We start from the raw sequence: 25,509 nt of genomic DNA on the forward strand, positions 1-25,509 counted from the left end.
TTATGAGAATTATTAAACTTTTCACGGCCTCTGTGTCACTCACATTTAAATATTGTTAAATAAGGTCCTAAAAATGTATTTACTTTCCTGCTCCCAACTTAATCTTATTTTGGAGAGAGGTGCTTGAAGCCTATTACCTGTTAGCATCAAAGAAACAGCTTCAGTAGTTTGGGACCCTGGCACAGAAGCAGTCCTCCTCACAGAGGCTGTACCAGAGCCTTTCAGGGAGTACTGACTGCACAGCAAATTAGGACCCGGAGTAGAAAGACCTGTGTTTGGGTCTCAGCTCACAACTAACTAGCTATGTTACCTTGGGTCAGAGCTTCCTTAGCTACAAATGAGGCTGATGACGGTACCTCCCTGCACAGAGTGGTTCTCTTTAGGGCATCTTGGGGCTTGGTGACTATTCCATAATGGTCATATTGCTATTACTGTGAATACAGGATGTTTACAAAGCACTGGTTTTCACACAAGAATCATGTCAGACCTGAAAAGCTTCTTTTTGATCATCTGATCCAATCTTGGCATTTTATAGACGGGGGAGGGGAGAAACAAGTTCTAGAGAGGACAGGGAAGCGACGAGAGGCGGAGCCTAGGCTTGGTCTTTGGGTTGAGCCCCGGGGTTTTCTCTACCACATTAGTTTTCTCCATCTGGAAGTATTTGATTCTTAACTTCCAAGTTTCTTGGTTTCTCAGGAAGGAAAACAGAAGATTTTCCAAGTCTTCATGCTAATCCCTAGAATGCAACCAAACCAGGTGGATTTTGATGGGTATGGTGGACAGCAGCAGGGTCTGATGACAGCAATAAAAGGGACACAAGTGCGTTGGTATATAAAGGGACACAAAGGCATCACCAGGAAAACAAAGCAGATACACTTTCTATTATTTTAAATCAGTAGTTTTATTACAATACTGCACTGACACACAATTAGAGAAGGAATGTCCTGACATTTTCTGAGCATTTCATGGAAAGCAAATGTAACCAGCCAGGCAGTCGAGTCTTCCACATCTTTTCCAAACACAAAGCAAAGTTATATGTCATAACTCAGGAAAGTAAAGTTTTCTTATTCTCATCTACAAAACTTCAGTGTCAGAAAACAGTTATTATGATGTGGGCTGAGAAAGAAAGTGTTTCCTTCATGACGTCACAAATTCTGACTCCCCCCCCACCCCGACTTTCCAGAAGACTTTTTATGACACTGCAGATGGTAATGTGTTCAGAGGCTAAATGGGATCTACTTATTATACTTCACTACAATTGAAAGGAAAAGATAAATTAAGAAAATTAAGTCCTGGAAAATGCACAAAGGCAAGGAGAAAATACCTGGGTGTATTAAAAATGAGATGCTCTTTTCACGTAACTCATTTAAAAGGTTACAATTACCATAAACATTTTAACTCCATTAAAGACTGCTGACAAAAGCTTGCTCTTAAATCTGCAAAAGCCTTCTGCGTTTACACAGGTTTGGAAGAAAGCAATGCACCTTGTGAAAAGAGCCACCAATCCTGGTGGAGCAGGCGTCGGACTATTTGGAGTTGCATAGGCATTTTTTTTAGATCTGCTTTGTACAAGACACCATGAAACCCTGACCAATTTCCATTTTTCAATAGTTACTGCGGCAGTCAGATGTTTTAATCCCTGTTGTGCTCAAACGCACAAAAGTACTCTAGGAAAGAAACACTAAAATGGCATTTTGAATAAATTCACTATACATTACATAACTTGGGAACAATAAAGGAAGAAGCCCAAGCATGACTCTAGTACTTCATATAGAAAAGCATTGCAGGAAGAAACTTTGTTTAAAAACATTAAAACTTGGGTGAATATAAATACATGTTCAGTTAATCTGTGCTACTTGATATAGAAATCCTATCAGATATTCAATCTACTAGGTGACCTGTTTGGATTTCTTACTGTATTAGCAGGAGAATATACACTGCTGCATATACTCATATATATATGCACATACATATATAAAATTCAGATCATGAAAATTTGTTTAAATACACATACTTAAAACCTGTACCTCTCAAAATAAATACATTAGCCTCTAGTAGGCTAATTTTCAAGAGTTCCTTCACAAACCAATCAGAACACAGTTTCCCAACAATGGCATGTGACCAATTAGCCACTCTTTAAATCCATTATCTATCAGTAAATGTGTTTTTTGTTTTTTGTTTTTTAAAATTCAGATGTACAACTGAAATAGCATTCCCAGAATAGAAGATGAGAGAATTCTGGCTTTGAAAATAAGTGTCTTGGCTTCCTTGATGTTTAGTTCCTACAGATGTCTAGTCTTTGCCTCTGCATTTATCAAGCAGTGGGAGAGCATTTTCTAGTGACAGCATTCTCTTCCACTGACATTACCTTCTAATTAAAGGAGTCAGCTGCCATTTCCTTTGCTGTTTGGTGCAAGGGAACAAATACAACACTGTCTGTATCTGATATCACTCCTATCATCACAGTGAGTTGTGTGTTTTTAATGTAATTTACAATGTGCTACCACTGAGGTACAGCAGACGTAGCCCTGGCGTTAAAACCAAAAAAAAGAAAGAACAAAAGTCTCCCAGGAGAACAACACACGCAGGACCAGGTGGTGCGTCTCTAAGTTCTATGAAGTAACTCGGGACCACTGCCAGAGTGGATACATTGGATAGCTGATACTGCAGTTCAAACAACAGAAAGAGATGATGAAAAGACTCAATATACCTCCTTTAGAAAGGATGAAATTAACAAAATTGGAGCTTTACTTTTTTACTTTTACATTTCCAAAACAACTTCTTAAAATGATATAAGCCAGACCAAGTTGTTTAATATAGTACAATATTTAACAACTTTGTCATTTGGTTTTGAATACAGGAATTTCAGAAATGTAGGAAATCCATGATAAATAATAGCAAGAATATTTAATGCCATTGTCTAAATGTTTTAAAAGGAAAATCTATCATAGTTGAAATACAACTTCTAAAAAATACAGTGTTCTAGGCGCTCACAGTTCTAGATTGCTAACTTTATAAATTAAAGTAGAAGTTATCCGTATATAAACAAGGCCTCTTTTTCATTGATTTCGATCTCATTTAAACCTTTGGATTCTTCAGATTCCACAAGGTAAGGCTGAGTTTACCAGATATAAATAAAATGTTTAAGTCCATGATGTATTGTAGCACTGAGGAAACAAATGCATCAAATATTTACAGGCTGGCTACAATACTTTCTTCTTTTTGTTTTAAAAGTCAAATGTGTATCAACATCAAGCCACCCTCTTGTGTTGAATTTCTCTGGTCGCAAAGAAAATGGGGCAACGGCACTTCTCCTCACTCATCTCTCCTCTCAATCCTGAAGTCTGAGGCAGGTCTTTAAGTCAAGCGTCTTTTGGGAGGTGGTGGAGGCATGAGCTCCGTGTCCGGGTCCAGATGATGATGCTTTCGCTCCTGTCCTTGAGAAGCTGCCGCACATCTGCTGATGAACCCAAACAGCATCTCCTTGGTGACAGGGTTTGAGATGCTGTTGCACACGGCTGTGGACAAAGGCAGACGTGAGTCTCGTGTGAGGGTTCGTGGAGGCAGCTGACTCGCCCCAGGGAGATGAGGACGGGGAGACGTTTCCATCCCAACACGCTAGAACTTTCCATCTTCCCAACGTGGGTGACTTGCTGTGGCTTCAACTGTGCTCCTCCCTCCCCAACCCCCGAAATGAGTGCATTTCTGGTGGCTGCTCTTTACTATTAATTCTAGACCCAAACTTGAAGTATCTGGGTTTAAGCCTGTCTCCACTATGGTTTTTGATCCGTCTAGTTTGTATAGGATATTGATCTCGCCCAGTGCGTCACACTATGGTCCATATTCAAGCACAGTTTCTGAAGAAAGTGCGCACTCTAGTCCCCCAGCTTTTCTCTCTCTCAGAGAGAAGCGCACACGGATGCATGTAACACGGCACCAGCCACCGTGCCCGCTGAACAGGGAGGGCTGCAGTGTAACTGGCAGAGCCTATTATTCTTTATTTTAGTAACTTGCTTGAAGTAAGGTATTACAACAAAATGACTATTGAAGAAAGCACCTTTCCCTATGTGATCAAAATTGTATTTACCCACTTGGTTTTAGGAAAACAACACGGGCTTAATTACTCCTCTTTTCCAAATTAACGCATCCTGTCTGAACACAGACGTCAGTTCCAACAAGAACCTTCGAATGTACAACAGTAATTTTTAAGCCACAAAACTCAAAGTGGCAATTTCTATATTATCTCATAAGCTTATCATCCGATCATCATCGTCACTGACTGAGCACTCAAAGTGCATAATCCTATTAACCTTTATTCTTCGTTTCTGTCTGTCTTTTTCTTTCAGTTCCACTAATAACGCAACCCAGAATTGCTGCCCGTAGTAGTTTACCTTAGAGACCTAATTAATATGTGCTGTTTCCCATGAAAGACCCTCACTACTCTGAATTCCCAAAGCATTCACATTGTACCCAGAGCACACCCTGAAGGATAGCATAGCAGGTTTTACGTTTCTTTTTTTTCATTTTATGTTTTTTAAGGTTTTCATTGACTCTCCATTGTTTGTAAAACTATCTTAGGAGCTGGAGATTACATTTCCCCTGCTCATGCCATCTTTTCCCATCTGGCAGACGATGGCTTCAGCGTTTTGAATGGATCTGCAATTACCACGGCTCTTGTTGTGGCTGTCGTTCAACAAACTCATCCTGTCCGCGGCCCGATTTCCTGCCCTTTAACCCCTCTCCTGGGCGCCCGCAGCAGCCCACAGGTGCGGGAGGACTGGAGCCACGCGGGGCGCAGACCTGCCACGAGCCCTCCGCGGTCCGCACGGGCTTCTGCCCCCAAAGCTGAACCACAAGAGGCAGCACAGTTTGGTTCTAACACTTTAGCTTTTGTGTGTTGTTGTGGTTTTTTGGGGGGGAGGGGGTGGTTCATGTAACCTCCACTGGGAGGGTGTCACACTCACCCATGGCAGTGTTGTAGGCATTAGGGAAACTTTTGTCTGTTCTCTGTCTCATAAAGACCCAGCTGTTGTTCTCGAATTTGCATTCTATAATTTTGTTGTCATACTGTTTTAGCTCTTTGGTCACCTGTTTTAAAAGAGAATTGAGGAAAATATTTAAATCATCTGACAGGCTTCTTGCCTGCACTACGTGACAGACGCATTAGGGAAATGCCAAAAACACTTCGGTGCCTCTTCACGTAGAGCTCTTTGTCATCCGAAGCATCTAATCAAGCCCAAGGATGTGGTGCGTACTCCCTTGTACACTTGCTCATCAATCTGACACCTTACAAATAGTCGCGAAAACGGTTGTCAATATATAGCAATTAAAAGAAGCTAAGGAGAAACCAGCCACTTCTGGGCCAAATGTAAATACGTTACCATAGGGACCAATGCCTTCGATATTGTCTGTGTCCCTCTGGCTTTCAGAAACTGAGTATCTGTGAAGGTTTCAACAACTTTTAGAAAGACCACACCATCTTAAATTCCTATGTCAGGACTTAAGAAATCCCTTTTACTGGTTAAGATAAAAAGTTAACGCATAAAGAGTAAACATTAGGATCTGATTCAGGCAATGTGCATCCTAACTATTTTGCTTTTCAAGCAGTGATAATTAACTAAAAATCTAATCTTTAGGCTATTTACCCTTTTCATCTCCAAACCAGTATGAATTTAGAGATGAAGCTACCTTTGATATTAGCTGGTAGGTTTTCTGGCTACTTAACCTCAGATGATTGAATATGGATTACAACTTAGTCTATCAATGCTAACAAGGATCCATGGCAACTACAGAACCTTTGAAAAGATGTTTCATTGGGCTGTGAGGATGGTTTTCATAAAGAGGAACCTAAGCTTATCTGCGCAGTTTCTAATCAAACGCCAGTCATGGTAGTATCTTAATGCTGTCCTCGGCTTTCACAGCTCACAACTTTTCCTCACAATACGGAAGATTGCAATCACTTAACTTCATTAGGATTATTTGAAATGCTCTCCTGTTTCTACCCACGTATTCACTACCACCTAGGAATACGAAGGGAAGCAACTTCTTTAAAGACGCTTTCAATTCACAGATCAGGCAGTGCGCATCTCCATAAAAACTTTCAAACTGTAGTCCTTTTCCCTTAATGAGTATTACACTTAATTGGACTATTCGCATGTTCAACAAATCTGACAGGACCAATACATTCAGTGTATTGGAACCAGACCTGCCCAAGGAAGTGATGCTTTACTTACTTAGCAAACTTGCTAAATTCATTCTCAAATAGTCATTATTCTAGTCTCAACTCCCCTCCCTCCCTTCCTAGGGATCCACCTCCTTTTATTTCTGATACATTATCTATATCCAAGTGTTAGGCAACTTATTCAGGTAAGGTAACCACTTATGTTATACCATAAGTAGGGTCTAATAGATAAGTTTCTAAACCTTTCAGAGTCTCCATTTTCTAATTTCTAAAATGGGCAAAGGAGTTTCTAATTCACTGGGACATTGGAGCAATAATAAATGAATGTGCCTGGCACACAGTAGCCAACCACTAAAATTCTTAATTGAATATAAAATTAGGAAATGAAACATTGCCCTTTTTTAAAGTGTACAAATAAATTCACTAAAGATACCAAGATGAGGGGCTTCCCTGGTGGCGCAGTGGTTGCGAGTCCACCTGCCGATGCAGGGGACGCGGGTTCGTGCCCCGGTCTGGGAAGATCCCACATGCCACAGAGCGGCTGGGCCCGTGAGCCATGGCCGCTGAGCCTGCGCGTCCGGAGCCTGTGCTCCGCAACGGGAGAGGCCACAGCAGTGAGAAGCCCACGTACCTCAAAAAAAAAAAAGATACCAAGATGACATGGAAAGGTACACTTTGAAAATACCTGTCAAGAAAATTGTATCACACACATCTACAAGAATGGCTTGCTATCAATAATGTGCAGTCTGCACTTCTACTGACTACCAATCGTAGTACATCTTTATCACATATTTACCATTCTTGTGTTTCTAGTCTCAGAATTGCTATAAATTATGTGTTGCTCAATCTGACTACAGCGATTAGGCAGTATTATTAAGTATCTATGTATCTACCTGGCGACGCATTAACAATCTGGGAAATAGGGCTTTCCAGAAAATGCATGCACCTGCCACTATGCCAACCTAAACGTATTTCCATGTTCAAGAACAGTACATTGTTCTTCACTGATCACACCAGTTATATTCCCAAGATAGACACAGTGCAAGGTACTCAATTTGGGTAGGTAATAAAATATGTTTAACTTTTAATAAAGGTATTTAGGTAATCAAATATATTTAAGATATAAAGCAATATCTTCCATATGTATACAAACTAAAGAAGACAGTTTTCACTAATGGTCAGATGAAGAGAATGATTAGCATACAGGGAAGGAGTTTAATTTTAGTATCCAAATTCTAATTTGTTACTATGACAATAATCATCCTCAGCCATCACATATTATTATTTACTAAAATAGGATCTAGTTAGGCCTTTTATACTCAGCTCTGTTATCCTACTGTGAGTTAATGAGAGCTTGAAAGTAATAAGAATAAAATATTTATAAATCAAGATTTCACATCTGTACCCATAATTACATTGGATTAATGAGATTTTACTGTTTTGGGGGGAAAAAGGGAGAAAAGAAAATACAGTGTATTTTATATTGAAGAAAACATTTTTTTCATGTATCCATCTTTCTGAGTACCACACTTCTGATACCATTTGAGTCTACCAACAATCCGACGTTAAGAGACGGTCAGATGAAACCGGATCTAGTACCTCTGAAGATTTGAGATGAGCAGGTCAGTGGTAATACTTGGAACAAAGGGCCCAAGACAGAGGCAGGCAGAACCACAGGTGCTCCTCCCTGCACTTTTTTTTTTTTTATTAGTTTCTTCTTTATAACAAAGTGAATCAGTCATACATATACATCTGTTCCCACATCCCTTCCCTCCTGAGTCTCCCTCCCTCTCACCCTCCCCATCCCACCCCTCCAGGCGGTCACAAAGCACCAAGCCGATCTCCCTGTCTCCCTGCACTTTTTTTTTTTTATTAGTTTCTGCTTTATAACAAAGTGAATCAGTTATATATATACATCTGTTCCCACATCCCTTCCCTCATGCATCTCCCTCCCTCCCACCCTCCCCATCCCACCCCTCCAGGCGGTCACAAAGCACCGAGCTGATCTTTTTTAATGGAATACTTTTTGGAACCTAAATGCTGGACACACTACCAGGTCACAAAAGGCGAACCATCAGCGCTGGCTGAACCACGCCGCTCAGAGCAGGCAGAGATGCGCTTCCGTCTCTAATGGTGGAGGACAAGCCCCTAGAATTTATTGTCCCTGCTCTGTGAGAGTTGTTTTGTTATCAAGAGCTCATCTTTCTTTTCTAGAGAGACTGTACAAAGGGGAGGGGGATTTCTCTGAACTAATGTGCTCTAGAGACACTTTAAAATAATGAATATCCTTGGATTGAGAAAGACACCAGTAGGCTGGGAGTTTTTTAACGTTTAATTTTGAAACAATTTTAGATCTACAGAAAAGTTGTAAAGATAGTACAGAGAGTTCCAGGATTCCCATCACCCAACTTCCTCTAATGTTCGTATTTCACATATCATGTTACATTTATCAACGCGGAGCGAGAAGTTAACATTGGTACAATACAATCAGCTAAACTACAGACTTGATTCAGACTTCATCAGTTTTTCCACTAATGTCTTTATCTGCTCCAGGATCCAATCTAGGAAACTGCATTCCTTAGTTGTCATGTCTGCTTAGTCTCTTCCAAGCTGTGACAGTTACTCAGACCTTCCCTGACACCCTTGAAGAGTGCTAGTGAGATATTTTGTAGAATGTTCCTCAATTTGGGATTTCCTGATGTCTTCTCATGATTAGACTGAGGTTATGGCTTTTGGAAAAGAACGCCAGAGAGGTAAAGCGCCCTTCTCATTGCGTAATGTCTAGGGGGTAGATGAGATCAACGTGATTTCTTCCTGGTGGTGTAAACAAACCCTGATCACTTGGTGAAGATGGTATCTGCCAGGTTTCTCTACTGTGAAGCTATAATACTCTTAGTTCCACGCACTATGTCTAGCCCTGCTCAAAGATAAGGGAATTAAGCCACTTGCTGGAGGAAGGGTATCAAAGAATTTGTGGACATTTACTAAAAGCACCACAGAGATCAATACACTTCCTGGGAGAGAGATTTTGAGGCTAGACAAACATCCCTTTTCTTCTTAAAGTTTTGCTCATTAATTTTAGCATTCATCCATGCATCTTGCCTGCAGCAATTATTACTGTGGCGTTCTGATGGAATTTTCTATTTTCTCCATTCCTTCTACATTTATTATCTGGATTTCTTCTGTAAGGAAGATTTGCCTTTCTCCCTCATTTATTTATTTGCTTACTTGTATCAGTAAGAACTCATGGAGATTTATTTTATTCTTTGGCTTATGATAAAGTACTATTGTCATTTATTTTCTTGCTCAAATTGTTCTAGTTTCAGCCACTGGGAACTCTCTCAGGTTGGCTCCTGTGTCCTTTTAACTTGCTTCCACTTTTACTTACTTATGCATTTTTAAGCATTTAGTCCCTGGCAATACAAGCTACTACTCTAGGCTCATCTCGTATTTTCTCTGCCTCAGCTCTAGAGTCAGCCATGGGGTCCTCTACCAGGATTTTACAAGAAAAAAATTACTCTTCGACAGTCCAGACTATGCTAAAAAAGTACTAACACACACCACTTGTTTTGGTCAGAATTTTCAATTATTGAGAAAAAAGAGAGGGAGGGGGAAAGAGGAGTGAGTGTGAGACAGAAAAAGAGTAACAATGAGACTCTAAATATGAATATATGTGTGTGTGTGTATATATATATATATACTTAGAAGTTTCCACCCCATCTTTTGTGAACTGCTTTCTGGAACTAAACTACCTTGACCATTTTTTCTTTTCTGAATTTAAAATTCTACTCAAGCTCTAACTCTGTAGTGTGACAGAAGGTGAATTTTTAAAACGTATTTCAAGTAGATGAACTCAAACAAAAATCCTGTTTCCACGTATGCAACTTCAAAGTCTAGTACTTATGAAGGAAGGCAGAGAAAATAAAACAACAAATAAACCAGAAATGAAATGGAATTACAAAAGTTTTCCTTGTGGTGTCAGGACAATACAAATAGCTTAAACCTGAATTATCAGACAATCTTTTAGAACTACTATCTTATAGTAGGGCCTTAATATATTACTTTTAGCAAGTACATCCATCTACTGGAGAAAATAAAACCCTTGACAAGTTACCCTTTTTAAAAATATGGTAGACTTTAACCACTTCAAAAAAACGTTCCTTCACTAAAATCCATTTGTGTTTTTTGTACCTTTATAATGAAGAACTACTGTGTAAATAACACACTTCACATTTGCTAGGTTAGAAACACAGTAGCAGGAAGCCTCTCTCTCATGAATGGTGGGGTCTTCAAGCCCTCCAATCCTGAGTTCAACTAATGAAAGTTGCCAATAAAAGGAAAGCAGCTTGGGCTTCCCTGGTGGTGCAGTGGTTGAGAGTCCGCCTGCTGATGCAAGGGACGTGGGTTCGTGCCCCGGTCTGGGAAGATCCCACATGCCGTGGAGCGGCTGGGCCCATGAGCCATGGCCGCTGAGCCTGCGCGTCCGGAGCCTGTGCTCCGCAACGAGAGAGGCCACAACAGTGAGAGGCCCACGTACCGCAAAAAAAAAAGAAAAAGAAAAAGAAAAAGAAAGCAGCTAGAACTCGGTCTTATTTATCCCAAAGGTCCTTACAGATGAGTCACAATTCCAGGGTATGAAATCCCCACTAAACTACAGATTATTACTCTTTTATAAAATCAGAGTTAGTTATAGTTATTATTCAAAATATAATAAATCTTCATATAAAATAACTGGGCAGATAAAGCAACAGCATGTTAGTACTGGTTATTGGTAGATGGTGGAGTTAGGCACGACTTAGTTTCTTCTCTGTGTTTTGCTGTATTGTCCAAACTTTCTACATAATACATGCTTAACTTTCATAATTTTTAATAATAAAAAAATCCCTAAAATAAACTATGTTTCATAAAAGATGATAAACATGAGATTGGTTTTTAATGTAGAGATACAAAAACAATAGGAAGAGATAAACCTTTAAACAGAAAACAAAAAGTCTTGGAATAAGGTCCTAAGTCCACAGTTCCCAAATACAGAGAGGCACTGTGGGGTATTTTAAATTTCCCAGGAAACACAGTGGCACGTGTTGGACACCATGCAAACTATTAGTTGGCAGGAGTTCACATTTTCAACATGAGATTCCTTTGGGTAACATATCTTTGCAAAGCTGAGTATTCAGTGGTTACTGTCATTGATAAAAACCAAGTATCACCAAAATCAATGTGGAAAGTAAATGAGGTTGGTGGTGTATAATCTGATTCCAAGGTTTAAGAAATCACGCAGTCCTTAAATGGAGTTGCATTTTCAAGTTTCTTTTACAGTTTATATCCAACTTTAGATTCTATATCATGTCAAAGTATGAAACAGGAGTGACAGCAGATCATTGTCATGCGTGCAAATTCTTAAAAGTTTAGTATTTCATACTCCTCTTCTAGGAGGTTTCCAAAGTTGTATTTCATCAATATGAGGGCAACAATGAAAACAAAGAGGAAGATGTGGAATCAAGGGAGTTCATCCAGCTCAGGAGAGAAACAAAGGCAATTCCCATCCTCAGGCCGTTTCAGGATGACCACCGTGCCAGTGTGCATAGCAGACTGCTACAAGCTTTATGGGGGCCAGAGGGTAGTGGCTCAAGTAGGAGGAGTTCCACGCCCCCGCCTGCCTTAAATATTGGAACTGAGAAGATGTGTGATGTGACGATATAAAGTGGAGTTTTAAAATATTCTGTGAGTATAGCATTTAATATAATGACAAGAAAAGAAAAAAGAAAGAAGAAATTACGCAGTCCTTAACACATGCTAAGCTGTTAGGACATAAACATTTATTAAGTAGTTTGGATCAATCCACTTAATAAGTGGAATTGTTAGGTATTTCTTTTGGATTACAAATGTCTATGAGGCAACATGAACCAAGAAAGTTTGATAATCTCTGCCCTACAGCGTTTTCATTCATCCTTCCCCAGATCCTAGTCTCTAAACCCGTATGTAGGCTTATATCTAGCACTTAGTGGAAACCAACCAGAGCAGTGAAAAACTTTGCTTGAGGTACAGAAAATAGATGACGGGTACAGAGGAGAATTTCTATCAAGTTGAGTTCATTCGTTGACTTAGATCACTAACATATATGTTCCTCATTCGTCTTCTCTATCTCAATAAATGATTGACTCCATTCACCCCGTTCCTCGTGACAGAAGCTTTACTGTCCTCTGCTCCCTTCCCCTTTTATCTTCCCTCCTATTCACTGCATTACCAACTCTATCTCCAAAATACACTGAGTATTTGTCTCCTCTCTTACTACCATCATCCAGCCCAAGCCCTCACTGTCTGTCAGATTCCTGCAACAGCTTCCACACTGGTTTCTTCTTCTACATTTTCCCCATCCAATCAATTTTTTTTTTGTGTGTGTGTGGTACGCGGGCCTCTCACTGTTGTGGCCTCTCCCGCTGCGGAGCACAGGCTCCGGACGCGCAGGCTCAGCGGCCATGGCTCACGGGCCCAGCCACTCCGCAGCATGTGGAATCTTCCCGGACTGGGGCATGAACCCGTGTCCCCTGCATCGGCAGGCGGACTCTCAACCACTGCGCCACCAGGGAAGCCCCAATCAATTCTTTACAGTGCAGCCAGACTGGTCTTTGAGAAATGTAAATCCAATCAAATCATTCTTTTGCTTAAGAGAAAAACAAATAAAAGACACGCTGGTTGGAAAGGGAGAAAAAAGACTATCTCTATTCACATAAGACATGATCACTTACATGGATGGAATCTATGAAGATGCTCCTAGAACCAGGAAGTTTAAAAATGTTGCAAGGTTAACATACTAAAAGCAATTGTATTTCTATATATTAGCAAAGAATAGTTGGAAATTTAAAATTTAAGGAGTATCATTTATAGTAACATTCAAAAACATGAAATAGGTATTAAAAAAAAAAACCATGCAGAATCTGTATGCTGACAACTACAAAACACCAATGAAAGAAAGATATCAAAGAGGACCTAAATGAATGGAAAGATATACCATGCTCACAAACTGGAAGACTCAATATTGCTAAGGTGTTAACTATACAGATTCAACATAATCATAAGCAAAATCCCAAAAGGATTTTTATAGATATAGACAACCTAATTCTAATATTCATAGGGAACACCCAAGACACTAGAACAGCCAAAACAAAAAGAACAAAGTTGGAGAACTGACACTAACTAATTTCAAGGCTTAGTACATAAAGCTACAGAAATCAAGACAGTATGGTATGGGGTGAGTAGAGAGACACATACATCAGTGGAACAGAACAGACAGCCCAGAAAGAGATCCACAATTATAAGGTCAATTGACATTGGACAAAGGAACAAAGGCAATACAATGGAGAAAGAAGAGTCTTCTCACCAGAAGGTGCTGGAACAATTGGATATTCACATGCAAAATGATGGACCTCAACCCATATCTTTCACCTTACACACAATTAACTCAAAACAGAAAATACACTTAAACATAAAACCTAAAGCTATAAAATTCTGCTCTGCATCTAAAGATGCTGTTAAGAGAATGAAAAGACAAGACAGAGATTAGGATAAAATATTTGTAAATAACATTTCTGACAAAAGACTTGTATCCAGACTACATAAAGAACTCTTAAAACTCAATAATAAGAAAACAAACAACACAATTTAAAAATGGACAATCTGAACAGATACTTCACCAAAGAAGATATATGAATGGCAAATAAGCACATGAAAATATGCTCAAAGCATCATTAGTCATTAGGAAAATGCAAATTGAAATCACAGTAAGACACTACTATGCACCTGTAGCGTGTCTAAAATAAGTATCAAATGCTGACAACAATGCCAAGCAACTGAACTCTTACACATTGCTGATGGGAATGCAAAATACTATAACCACTTTGAAAGACAGTTTAGCAGTTTCTTTATAAGTTAAACATACACTTACCAAAAGAGCCAGTGACCCCACTCCTAAGTATTTACCCAAGAGAAATGAAAACATACGTTTGCATAAAAACCTGAATACAAATGTTTGCAGTAGTTCTGCTCATAATCACCCCAAATTGGAAATAACTCAAATGCCCTTCAACTGGTAAAGAGATAAAACAAATGTTGGTACAGCCTTACAATTGAATACTACCCAGCAATAAGAACTATTGATAAACTATTGATAAATGGAATACCATAGGTGAATTTCAAATACAGTATGCTAAGTTAAAGAAGTTAGATTTTAAAAGCTACATAGACTATGTGATTCCATGTACATGATACCCTAGGAAAAGGCAAAATTATAGGAACAGACAACAGAACAGTGGTTACAGAGTTTGGGAGTGGGAGAAATGATTGCTTATACTGGGGTGTCATGTGGGATTTTGGGGGGAAGTGATGGAACTGTACTATAGCTTGATTCTAGTGGTGGCTATACACCTGTATGCATTTGTCTAAACTCATAGAACTGTACATCAAAAGGAGTGAATTTATTGTATGTTAATTTTGAAAGATGAATTAAAACAAAAAAGAAACAAGAAAAATGTCAATTAAAAAAAAAGTAAATCAAATCATGTCATCCCCTGATCAGTGGCTTCTCATGACACAGCACTAAATGACATAGCCCCTGCTTATTTTTCTAGCTCGTATAAGTTGTACAACTTTTCCTTTACCTTGTTTATCATTATTTGTAAATATAATTTTTTGTTGATTATCTGTTTAAAATCTGTCAGCCAGAATGGTTAATAATTATTGAATACTTACTAGATGCTGAGTACTGTTCTAAGTACTTTATGTGGATTCATTTATTTAATCCTCGCAACAGCTCTAGGAAGTATCCCTGTTTTTACAGATAGAGAAGCCGAGGCACTGAGGAGTTAAGGAATTTGATTAAGAGTCTCACAGCCAGTAAGAGGCAGAGAAACATACTGTATCCCTATTAGGTTTTATAATCTGATTTAATCTGTATATGAATCCAGTGAGATTTCCAGATGTGGACACTCAAGCCCAGAGAATTTAAGTAACATGCTTAAGGATACAGAGCTAATTTGTTTTGGTATCAAAATTCAAATTCTAGGTCTTTGTGAGTCAAAAACCTGTGCCCTCCTTTTCCCTAAGAATTTAGGCTCTAGATTGAAAAAGTATTACAGGAGGCAAAGGTAAACTACACTTGTGGAAGCTTTTACTTCTTGTGTAATAAACTGTAATTTAAGTAAGTATTTCCAAGGATTATATTCCACTTGGGAGAGCCTGTGGGTGGGAGGCGAAGTGATGTGTGACAGACAAAGGGCGGGAGAACATAACATGCTGGTTTGAACCAAGCACAATGTCTTATCAAGTTTCTTTTCCTTCACTTTTCAAATGCCCGCCATATTGACCTGCACCATCTCTGCTGTTTGCTATTCTGGTTGCGTGTGCATGAACCACACATCATAGCAAATTGCAGAATTTCTCAATCATTAAGGATTTACAATAGGTTAATTTTAAAATGGGCTGCACTTCACAGCTGCAAAGCTTTTGTCTGATTTCTCGACCAAATGAGAAGCCATTATTGGATTGAAGACCTTTCCATGGGCATGACGAGCAAAAGAAAAAGGTTGTGTGGGCAGAACAGGCAGCTCTGCCAGGTAGGGTGAGGTAATGGTAACAGCTCACTAAACAGACTGCCAAACTCTATGGCACAATGTATCTCTCTGTTTAGTACCAAGCATGATGAGAATTTATAAGTAGATCAGGGGTTCAGTGCACGCGTGGGATAATAAAAACGATACACAACCAAGGAAAGCTTTACAATCCATAGGCATACCTAGTTTTACTGCACTTCGATTTCACTTCACAGATATTGTGTTTTTTTTTACAAATTGAAGGTTTTTAGCAACCCTGCTCTGTCAGATGATGGTTAGCATTTTTTAGCAACAGAGTATTTTTAAATGAAGGTATGTACATTTTTTTAGACATAATGCTGTTATTGCACACTTAATAGACTACAGTTTGGTGTAAACATTACTTTTATATACACTGAGAAACCAAAAAATTCAGGTGACTTGCTTTATTGCGATATTTGCTTTATTTCAGTGGTCTGGAACCAAATCCTAAATATCTACAAGGTCTGCCTGTACCATTAATGTGGGGAGGAGGCTAAAATGCAATATGCATGCCTAACACTTTTTTCTTTCTAAATAGTTATAAGTACCATGACAGACTTGACTGATGTTGCTTGTTTTTTAAGATGTCTGTCTCACAGCCAATGCAAGTAATTCATAAAGTATATCTGTCAGATTGAGTTTGATAAATGGTCTATTTATTGGCAGTAACAAACACCTAACTTAAAATCGTGTTACCGGTCATTAAATATCCATGCTTAACAAAGTTCACAATACAATGGATCTAATGTTTGAGCTAGGCAGGTCACTAAAATGTCAATGCATAGTTCAAATTTACTTCAACGAGTCCTTCATTTACTCTCCAAGGACTTGCTAACAATTGGGGTCCAATAATGTTCATTTGTTTATTCCTTTAGCAATACATGCTGGTTACATATAACTTTATCTCTTTCCACTCACCCATTTAAAACCCGTCTATTCTTATAGAGACCTCAAGAGAACTGTCCTCCAGCTAGATCAATGTGGCTTGTGGCAATAAACCAAAATGCTACCATAATAAGTAAAGATTTCCTTCCTGTTCTGCCTACTATTTAGAGGGGAAAAAAAAAGGTTGACACTCTTCCCTTTTGATCATCTTCCAGAGTAAACTTGTTCTTTAAAATGACTTGATTTGCCCTAGCAGCATTAACGGGCACAGACCCACAACACCTTTGAATCATTAGCTTAGGGACACAGAACTCCTTAGTTTAGTGATAATGCTCTGTGGTGACTGGGACCCATCTGAGCAAACAAAGCTTTCCAGGATTCCTTTCCCACAACTCAGCACCTCGGGTCAGTGCAGACTCTCACTGAGATACTCGGACGACAGTAGCTGTAACTTTGCCATGCACACTGCCTTCTATTTTTATATATGCTCTCTCAACAACTGTATTTCTTCTTCTTTGAGAAAGAAATTCTGGAGCTGTTGACAAAAGCATTACACAAACACAGAGTGACAGTACACTGCTCAGAACCCTAGAGTTCTGTTTTGTATCTTTATGTAACTTCTGAATGACATTCACAATGGAATCTGCCTCCTTAGCTCCAGGTATTGGGGATATCAAAAACCACTCAGAAAAGGTTGAAAGTTTAAAAATGGTTACAATAAAGTATCTGTATCAGCTGTCACAGTCCCTAAATACCTCCTCAAAAAAAAAGATCTTTTTTTCCCAAAACACACTACAAATACCTTTCATAAAATCCAATATTCTGGAGTTGATAGGAAACTTGGAGGTCATCAAATCAAACACTTTTATTCTGAAATATCTAAGTACTAAAGTGCATCCTGCATTATCTCTATGAATTAGTGTATCTTTATGGGTGTGAACATTCATGCATTGAGGAGGTTATAAAACCAGCTGAAATAGCAAATTCATTACTTCAGTAACTTGTACTCAAAACTAACTTAATGTTTTTAACTAAGATATTTCTTTTTTTGAATTAATTTTTTTTTTTTTTTTTCAGTACTTGGGCCTCTCACTGTTGTGGCCTCTCCCGTTGCGGAGGACAGGCTCCGGACACGCAGGCTCAGTGGCCATGGCTCACAGGCCCAGCCGCTCCGCGGCATGTGGGATCTTCCCGGACCGGGGTGCGAACCTGTGTCCCCTGCATCGGCAGGCGGACTCTCAACCACTGCGCCACCAGGGAAGCCCTTGAATTAATTTTTATTGGAGTATAGTTGCTTTCCAATGTTGTGTTCGTTTCTTCTGTACAGCAACTAAGAGATTTATTTTCCTTCAGAGATATTTACTTTTAAAATTATTGACTGAGATTTTTTTCCTTCTTGGGGAAGGGAAAGGGAGGGAATGAACAGGTTTTGAATACCTGCTTTGTAGCCAGCACTGTGCAGGGCACTTATACACATTATTATCCTTCATGCTGGAGGAAAAGGAAAATTTTATTGTTGTTCACTCCTAATCAAGAAATTACTAAATAACTAAATGCTAATGGAGTATCCTTTGCAGTCACCATAAACTACAGGCGATGTGCGGATTCCTTTAGGTCATGTTAAGTTTAATGTAATATAATCTTCTAAAACAGAAACGGTAAGAAACACGGGCTGCATATGAGAAAAACAAACAAAAATGAGCAAACAGACAAAAACCTCACCAGCCTCCAGTGCCATGGGTTGGCTTTACTAGTGTGGAGGAAAGAAGTTAGGAGGAAATCTCTATAGTGGGGAGGGAAAAGATGCGGGAGAAGGAGACAAAGGAAGTTCTCAGTGTCCTAAGTCACGTCTGTGAAATTAAAGTGCTTTCAGCTGAGTAATACACAACAGAGGACGATTTCAGTGATTATTAGAGCTATTTAAATTTTTAGTAGGCTCCAGTGATTTAAAACAGTCTTTTCTGTCCGGGCAACCGGTTTATCTGCTTTTACTTTCAAACTTGGGGGTGGGGGGCAATCTTTGCAAAGATTTATTCATGTATGTAAAATGCACAAAAATACTATTATGTAAAGATGTCTACATTTAGAAGTATGTGATTGCCCAATTTTTGAGAGATGAGAACTCACATTTGGAACCAGATTAAATCTCTCACTTAGCTCCCTCCCTCCCCCATGCCCACACTCTGTTAGGTTTTCATCCTAGTCCAGTCCTGGTGAGGATATATGGCAATGCGTCCTAGCGGGAATAAAGAGCAAAAAGTACATGGGCAATCCTCCCCTTACCCCCCCCCCCACACACACGCACATACCTTACCACTCAACCGCTCTTATCAAGCCTCCAGAGAGTATATTCTGAATAAGGTAGCTGTGGTCACCTATGAGGAAGGAAATTATTCTCTGGATTGTAGCGCTAAACTACGTGGAATTAAGTCTGAAGATTAAAATAAGGTGGGTGGCTTTTCACCTTTCCTCTAAAAAGTAACTAGCACAATCCTGATGCTTAATAAAAATAACATATCAGGTAAGTGGCATGCTTGGCAGGAACGCTTTCAAACTGCATGTTACAGGATATTCTCACACTAGTGCGCCTCCCTTGAATTCTGACTAAGGTCAGCCCCGCAACCACAGAAAGCACTGAGTGAATCTCTGACGGTGCGTCTCCCACCAGTGCCAACCTGTGCCTACTTTTAGGCCAGGACACCTGCCACCCTGAGCTCCCGTGGCTTCCGCGGTGGTGGATGTTGTGCCTCTGGCTCGCTGGTTGAGGGTCTGCTCTGACCAAATGACAATACAGGAAGGATATTTGTTTGGGGGGTTTATTCAGAATTGGAGTGTTGGCCAGTCAGAATGGCCATCATCAAGAAATCTAGAAACAATAAATGCCGGAGAGGGTGTGGAGAAAAGGGAACACTCTTGCACTGCTGGTGGGAATGTGAATTGGTACAGCCACCATGGAGAACAGTATGGAGGTTCCTTAAAAAACTAAAAATAGAACTACCATATGACCCAGCAATCCCACTACTAGGCATATACCCTGAGAAAACCATAATTCCAAAAGAGACATGCACCAAAATGTTCATTGCAGCTCTATTCACAATAGCCCGGAGCTGGAAACAACCTAAGTGTCCATCATCGGATGAATGGATAAAGAAGATGTGGCACATATATACAATGGAATATTACTCAGCCATAAAAAGAAACGAAACTGAGCTATTTGTAATGAGGTGGATAGACCTAGAGTCTGTCATACAGAGTGAAGTAAGTCAGAAAGAGAAAGACAAATACCATATGCTAACATATATATATGGAATTAAAAAATGTCATGAAGAACCTAGGGGTAAAACGGGAATAAAGACACAGACCTACTTGAGAATGGACTTGAGGATATGGGGAGTGGGAAGGGTAAGCTGTGACAAAGCGAGAGAGAGGCATGGACATATATACACTACCAAACGTAAGGTAGATAGATAGTGGGAAGCAGCCGCAGAGCACAGGGAGATCAGCTCGGTGCTTTGTGACCGCCTGGAGGGGTGGGATAGGGAGGGTGGGAGGGAGACGCAAAAGGGAGGGGATATGGAAACATATGTATATGTATAACTGATTAAATTTGTTATAAAGCAAAAAATTTTTTAAAAATTGAAAAAAAAAATTTCCTACAAAATCTGCAGATAGTAGGGTCAGCAAACTGTCTCAAGAAATATGATTTGCCAAGTTAGTTCAATAAAAATATTCAATAGGACAAAAGCTGAAAGGCTACAGACCAAAAGACATATGACAAGACACTGAGAGTCTGCCTTGAGGGTATAAAACGTTGGTTTCGAGTCTCTAATAATTGATCACTTTATTAATGATCCAACAGAGGACTTAGTGAATAGCCTATTAATAGGATCTAAATTCAAATTCAAAGCATCTTTTGAATATCCGTTAGGAAAAGTAATATAATGAAAATTTTAGAGAAGGTAGTTTTGCAGAAAATAAAATGTAACTTAGAAAAAATACAAAAGATGAAGTCCTGGTAAATATTTAGTATGTAAGGGAAAATGGAAAGGCTGTCATCACTGTGGAGAAAGAAATGATAGTAGACAGATTACCAGAAAAAGATTTAAATTAAGACATTCCATTATTTTTATATACTATTGTTATTATTAACAGTTCTCACCCCCTTTGACAGAAAGAGTCGTATTACTGTAGCAGGAGGCAGAAGTTTGGAGGAAAGACTCTTTCTTGAAGGAAGAAGAAATATCCCACTGATGGATGAAGAACTGGGCTTAAGTTTGAGTAGGTTGCTAGGCTCTTTTTCCCATTCTTCTCTCTATATTCACCCAGAAAACTACAAAATGCCTGTATAAAGTAACAGGGAAGAAATAAACACAGAAGCATTCATTCCTTTGCATTTTTTTTTCTGTTTGGGGTGTGTGTGTGTGTGTGTGCGTATATGTATGTTTATGACGTATACATATTTTTTTCAATTTTAAATAACAAATGCAGAGCCTTTAGAAAGCACGTAGGTGATGTTTGGATACAAAAAAATTTCTAAAATGGAGACAGAGTAATAAATTGAGGCTCAGACAGAAACAGAAAGCACCGCTGTCATTGTTTAACCTTCCAAGGCCTAAAGATGAACAAATCCCAGCCCTCAAACACACATATACAACTAACTGCCTGTGCAGTCAGAAAATGACAGATTCAGGAGGAGATTCTACATTCTTGATAATCAGCCCTGTAGTCTTTCCTCTTCCCTATACCACACTGGCCAACATACAATTTAATTTCATCATTTGGATGTGTGTGATTATTTTTATTTATAGCCCCCAGATCTGCAGATATAGAACTTGTGGTTTCTAGTATTTACTCTACCTGAAGGTGTATCACAGGTACAACACTCTCCTGCTCTTTGGAATGGGAATAGGGGTACTTTCTCCTTTTTAAGAGATACAGGTCACTTGCACAACAAATACTCCTTCAGCTTGTATTATTGTACAGTCATATTCTGATGAGTCCAAAGAGCTTCCCCTACCACCACCTGAGGTGAGGGAGGGAGGTGGGAGGACATTTGTATCACAAAGAGACCAACTACAATCCCTCTAAGGCTGGGGCCATCTTCTAGCACCCGCCCTGCAGAATGAGCAGGAAGGCCTCTTCCGACTGCTATCTCTGACATGTGTACTGCTGAGCTCCTTGGAGTAGATCCAGTTCTTTTAGGAAAGCCAGCATGGTTGTGACATCTTGTAGACCTAACTTATTCTGAATTCTGCTCTATAACGAAGACTGTTTTAGAGTAATTCCAATTTATTATTACTAATTAATATATCGCCCTTTGGTAAACTAGACCAAATTTATAAGGAAGAGCAGACATATGTTACCATGAGGTCACAGGCTATGTTTACAAAGTTCAGACAGCTAGTCATGGAAGGTTTCAAGCTTACTTTCCCGCGACTCTAAAGCTCTTAACCATGTGATCTGAATAGAATTCTCAAAGCATTTATTTTATTTGACTTTGAATGTGTTCACTTTCTTTTATAAATCCTTAAAGTTAAATAATCATAAATGACTGTATTTTAGTTTTAGTTTAAAAAGACTAAAAAGGATGCTAGACATGATTTACTGAAAAACTGTTATTTTTAATTAAAACAAAAAAACTCTTTTAAGACAAAGACAAGAACCCCAAATCTCATACCCAGTCCTGAGCTCCTTCCAACATACCAGACTGCTTCCTTTTAACTTCTTCAAACCACACAGAGTGCAATTTAAGGACAATTCAGTATTTTCCTCACCTTGCTAGATTACTGAGACAGTTTAGGAAAGAGAGTGCTACAAAAGAATATAAGGAACTGTGGAGTAGGTAGAACTAGATTAAAATCTTGATTCCAGTGCTCTTGACACATGTGTGGTGTGCTCCGTGCCGTACAAGCCTTAGGCTCTATGCTACGCCACTCTATGCTGTTCAATTTTTAAGCCATGTAACCTGGAGCACAATGCCAGATGGTTCCTATTGGGTCTGCGTGGGTTAAGCTATGTAAACCTTTTGGTAGACATAGGGGGCTGCAATTCTGTTAGCTTGCTTTCCTGTTATTTCCTGGGGTTTATTCTGTACTCAATTCCTGTTAGGAAAATATGATCATGTATTACATACACAAACAGAAGAATTCTTATTCTATTTCTGTTAACTTCCATTTTAAACGACAAGAAAATAAAACTAAATAAACTGAAGAAACTAAACCCCATGCAGTTCACCTTGACTTATTCAATATATGCTTTACTGAATATGCTTTATAGAGCATATTTGTATGCTTTTATATAGCCTAAAACTATTAATGGTACTAGAGGAAGGTAAACAACTGACTGTTTGGTTTATTTTCATTCTATTCTTTGTTAACCTGAATTGGAAAAGTGGCTATTCCACGAGGTTATTTATAAATTAAAACCAAAGTGATACCTGGCTTTGAAACAATACCTTGAGCTCAAAATCAAAATGCCTCCTTAAGTTAGAACGCTGCAGCACAGACAGAAACTCTCAAGCACAGCCAGATGCTCTACTTTTTTAGAAGAGGTGTATCAAGTTTTAGGCAGCCCAGGTTCCCTACAACAAATATCCAAGAAGCATACCTGTGGTGTTAGTTATGTACTCAGTTTCTCATGTCGCAATTCCTCATATGAAAGAAAAATGTAAAAAGATCAGAAGGTCCTAATGATCTGGATCCCAAGGTGATAAAAGAACAAGGCCCCTATTTGTAATGGCTCATTAAATGCCTTAGAGAAGACGTGATGGGGGGTAGAAGGAAACACCATTTTTTTTTTCTTTTTTTTTTTTTTTTTTGGTACGTGGGCCTCTCACTGTTGTGGCCTCTCCCGTTGCGGAGCACAGGCTCCGGACGCGCAGGCTCAGCGGCCATGGCTCACGGGCCCAGCCGCTCCGCGGCATGTGGGATCTTCCCGGACCGGGGCACGAACCCGCGTCCCCTGCATCGGCAGGCGGACTCTCAACCACTGCGCCACCAGGCAAGCCCTGAAACACCATTTTTTAAAATGACTTTTATAAGCCTAGATTTGTGCTAGATGCTTTATCCACACTATTCTATAGAATTCACACCATGATTTTAAGAAGTAGATGCTGTCATTTCCATTTTATAGATATAAAACCAAGGTACATACACTGGATGAGAATCCCACCAGATTCGTTTAGTTCTAAAGCCTATCCTAAGGTTCAGGGATTGGTTTGCTTTTCAACTGAATGGCAAATCATCCTTGTGCAGTTGAATAGATTCATGAAAAAATTTCCATAAAGATCTCTAAAAGCTAATTATGAAGTTAATCCCACACCCCATAAAGGGCATAAACATGTCTCACACACCAGCCTGCCACATTTCCCACAACTAAATTTCAGCAAAAAAGCACAAGAGCCAAAACAAACTAAAAAACTGAAGGGTTCTATTTTTTTGGATAAGATATACTTTTTCTTTAATCTGCCAGATTTCTCTATTGGTTACATAGCATGAGCAATTTTCTCACAGGAAATCTCTTGTATTTATAGCAAGCTAATTACTCTCTAGAAGTGACTGTCATATGTATGTGGATGGTTTTGGATTCAATTTTGTCAAAAGCTGGGAAATTAATTCATGCCTCATCCCATGCAAGCCTTATGTTTTAAGAGATTAAAAGCCACTGCAAAGACCTATTACCAGGGAATTTCTGAAGACCACCCTTAATTTAAAAATACATTAATCTACTTCTTTTTGGATGATATAATCTACAAGCCTGTTTGTTATGGTCAGCTCAATGTTCTACCTAATTGTGAGGGAAATACCTGTTTATTAGAAATAACAGCTTTTTGCTTTAAAGTTCAGACCAAAAAAAAAAAAAAAAGCTTGCATCTTCATCATAAATGTACTGCATTAAGACATAAAAACAAAAGATTCCAGCAAATAAGAAGCTCACTAATTTTATATACCAAAAGCTACAATATGCTATTTACTACACAATTAACTGTTTTCTTTCAAGAGAGAGATGTAAGTAACATTTTGTAAACTTCATTTTGTTGAAATATATTCCCGGCTGCTGAGCTTCTTATTTTGTACCAGCAAAAGTGAAATATGCTACTTTCGCTACTGTCAAACAAAAAACATTTAAATGATTACCAATTTTGATTCTTGCTCTAATTTTTTTCAGCTGCATATGGTAATACATTTCAAAAAATGATGTCAGGGATGCCACTTTACTATAGCAAAGTATTAAAACAGACATTTGGTGTTATCAACATTTGCTGCACCCCTGAAGAATAAAATGGGGAACTTTTTTTATTTTAGAGGAGGCGACATCTACTTCTTAACCTATATTGAGTCCCTCTAAAGCATGTGCTACTACCATAATAAAAGGTCTCCAGCAGTTATGAGGCTTTTGTATAAGTGACCCTAAAAAGCTTAATGGGGTTCCAAGACCACTCATCAACATACAGAGAGCCTACTATTCACCTACTTCAGTCTGTGTGATATATACTTTCCCAATTCAAACATGGAAAGTTTCAGTGGCAAGTAAAGACCTACGCATGTAAAATCTTAAAAGTTAATAAGAATACAGAAAAAAATTAGATTTCACAGGCAGTATATACTATTTGCCAAGTAAGTGACACAAATAATATACCACTATCAGAAAGAAAGGATGGCTCCTTCCCAAATATTGGCTCATATCTCCCGTACAGTTCTTACTGTATTATTCTTTTTGCTATTAAGCTTTTGTATACATACCTTAAGAGCCTAGAATAGGCAGATTTTTAATTTTTCATTTCTGAATCCCACCACGGTACTGAAAAATACCCAGCAC

General features: G+C 38.9%; 1 protein-coding gene across 2 annotated transcripts in view; it reads right to left on the minus strand.

Annotated features, from left to right (window-relative positions):
• Positions 1 to 899: 899 nt before the first annotated feature.
• The window catches only part of RNGTT (RNA guanylyltransferase and 5'-phosphatase), a 239,331-nt gene continuing 214,721 nt past the window's right edge, over positions 900 to 25,509 (minus strand). For both annotated transcript variants that reach the window (XM_081250785.1, XM_081250784.1), the window contains exons 15-16: positions 4,965 to 5,088; positions 900 to 3,518 (exon numbers count right to left, since the gene is read on the minus strand). In XM_081250785.1, the coding sequence (XP_081106911.1) occupies positions 3,358 to 3,518; positions 4,965 to 5,088 (285 nt within the window). In that variant the 3' untranslated portion in view covers positions 900 to 3,357. The remainder of the gene's footprint in view (positions 3,519 to 4,964; positions 5,089 to 25,509) is intronic.

Source organism: Mesoplodon bidens, assembly GCF_964165515.1.
Source record: "Mesoplodon bidens genome assembly, chromosome: 12".
Classification (NCBI taxonomy): domain Eukaryota; kingdom Metazoa; phylum Chordata; class Mammalia; order Artiodactyla; family Ziphiidae; genus Mesoplodon; species Mesoplodon bidens.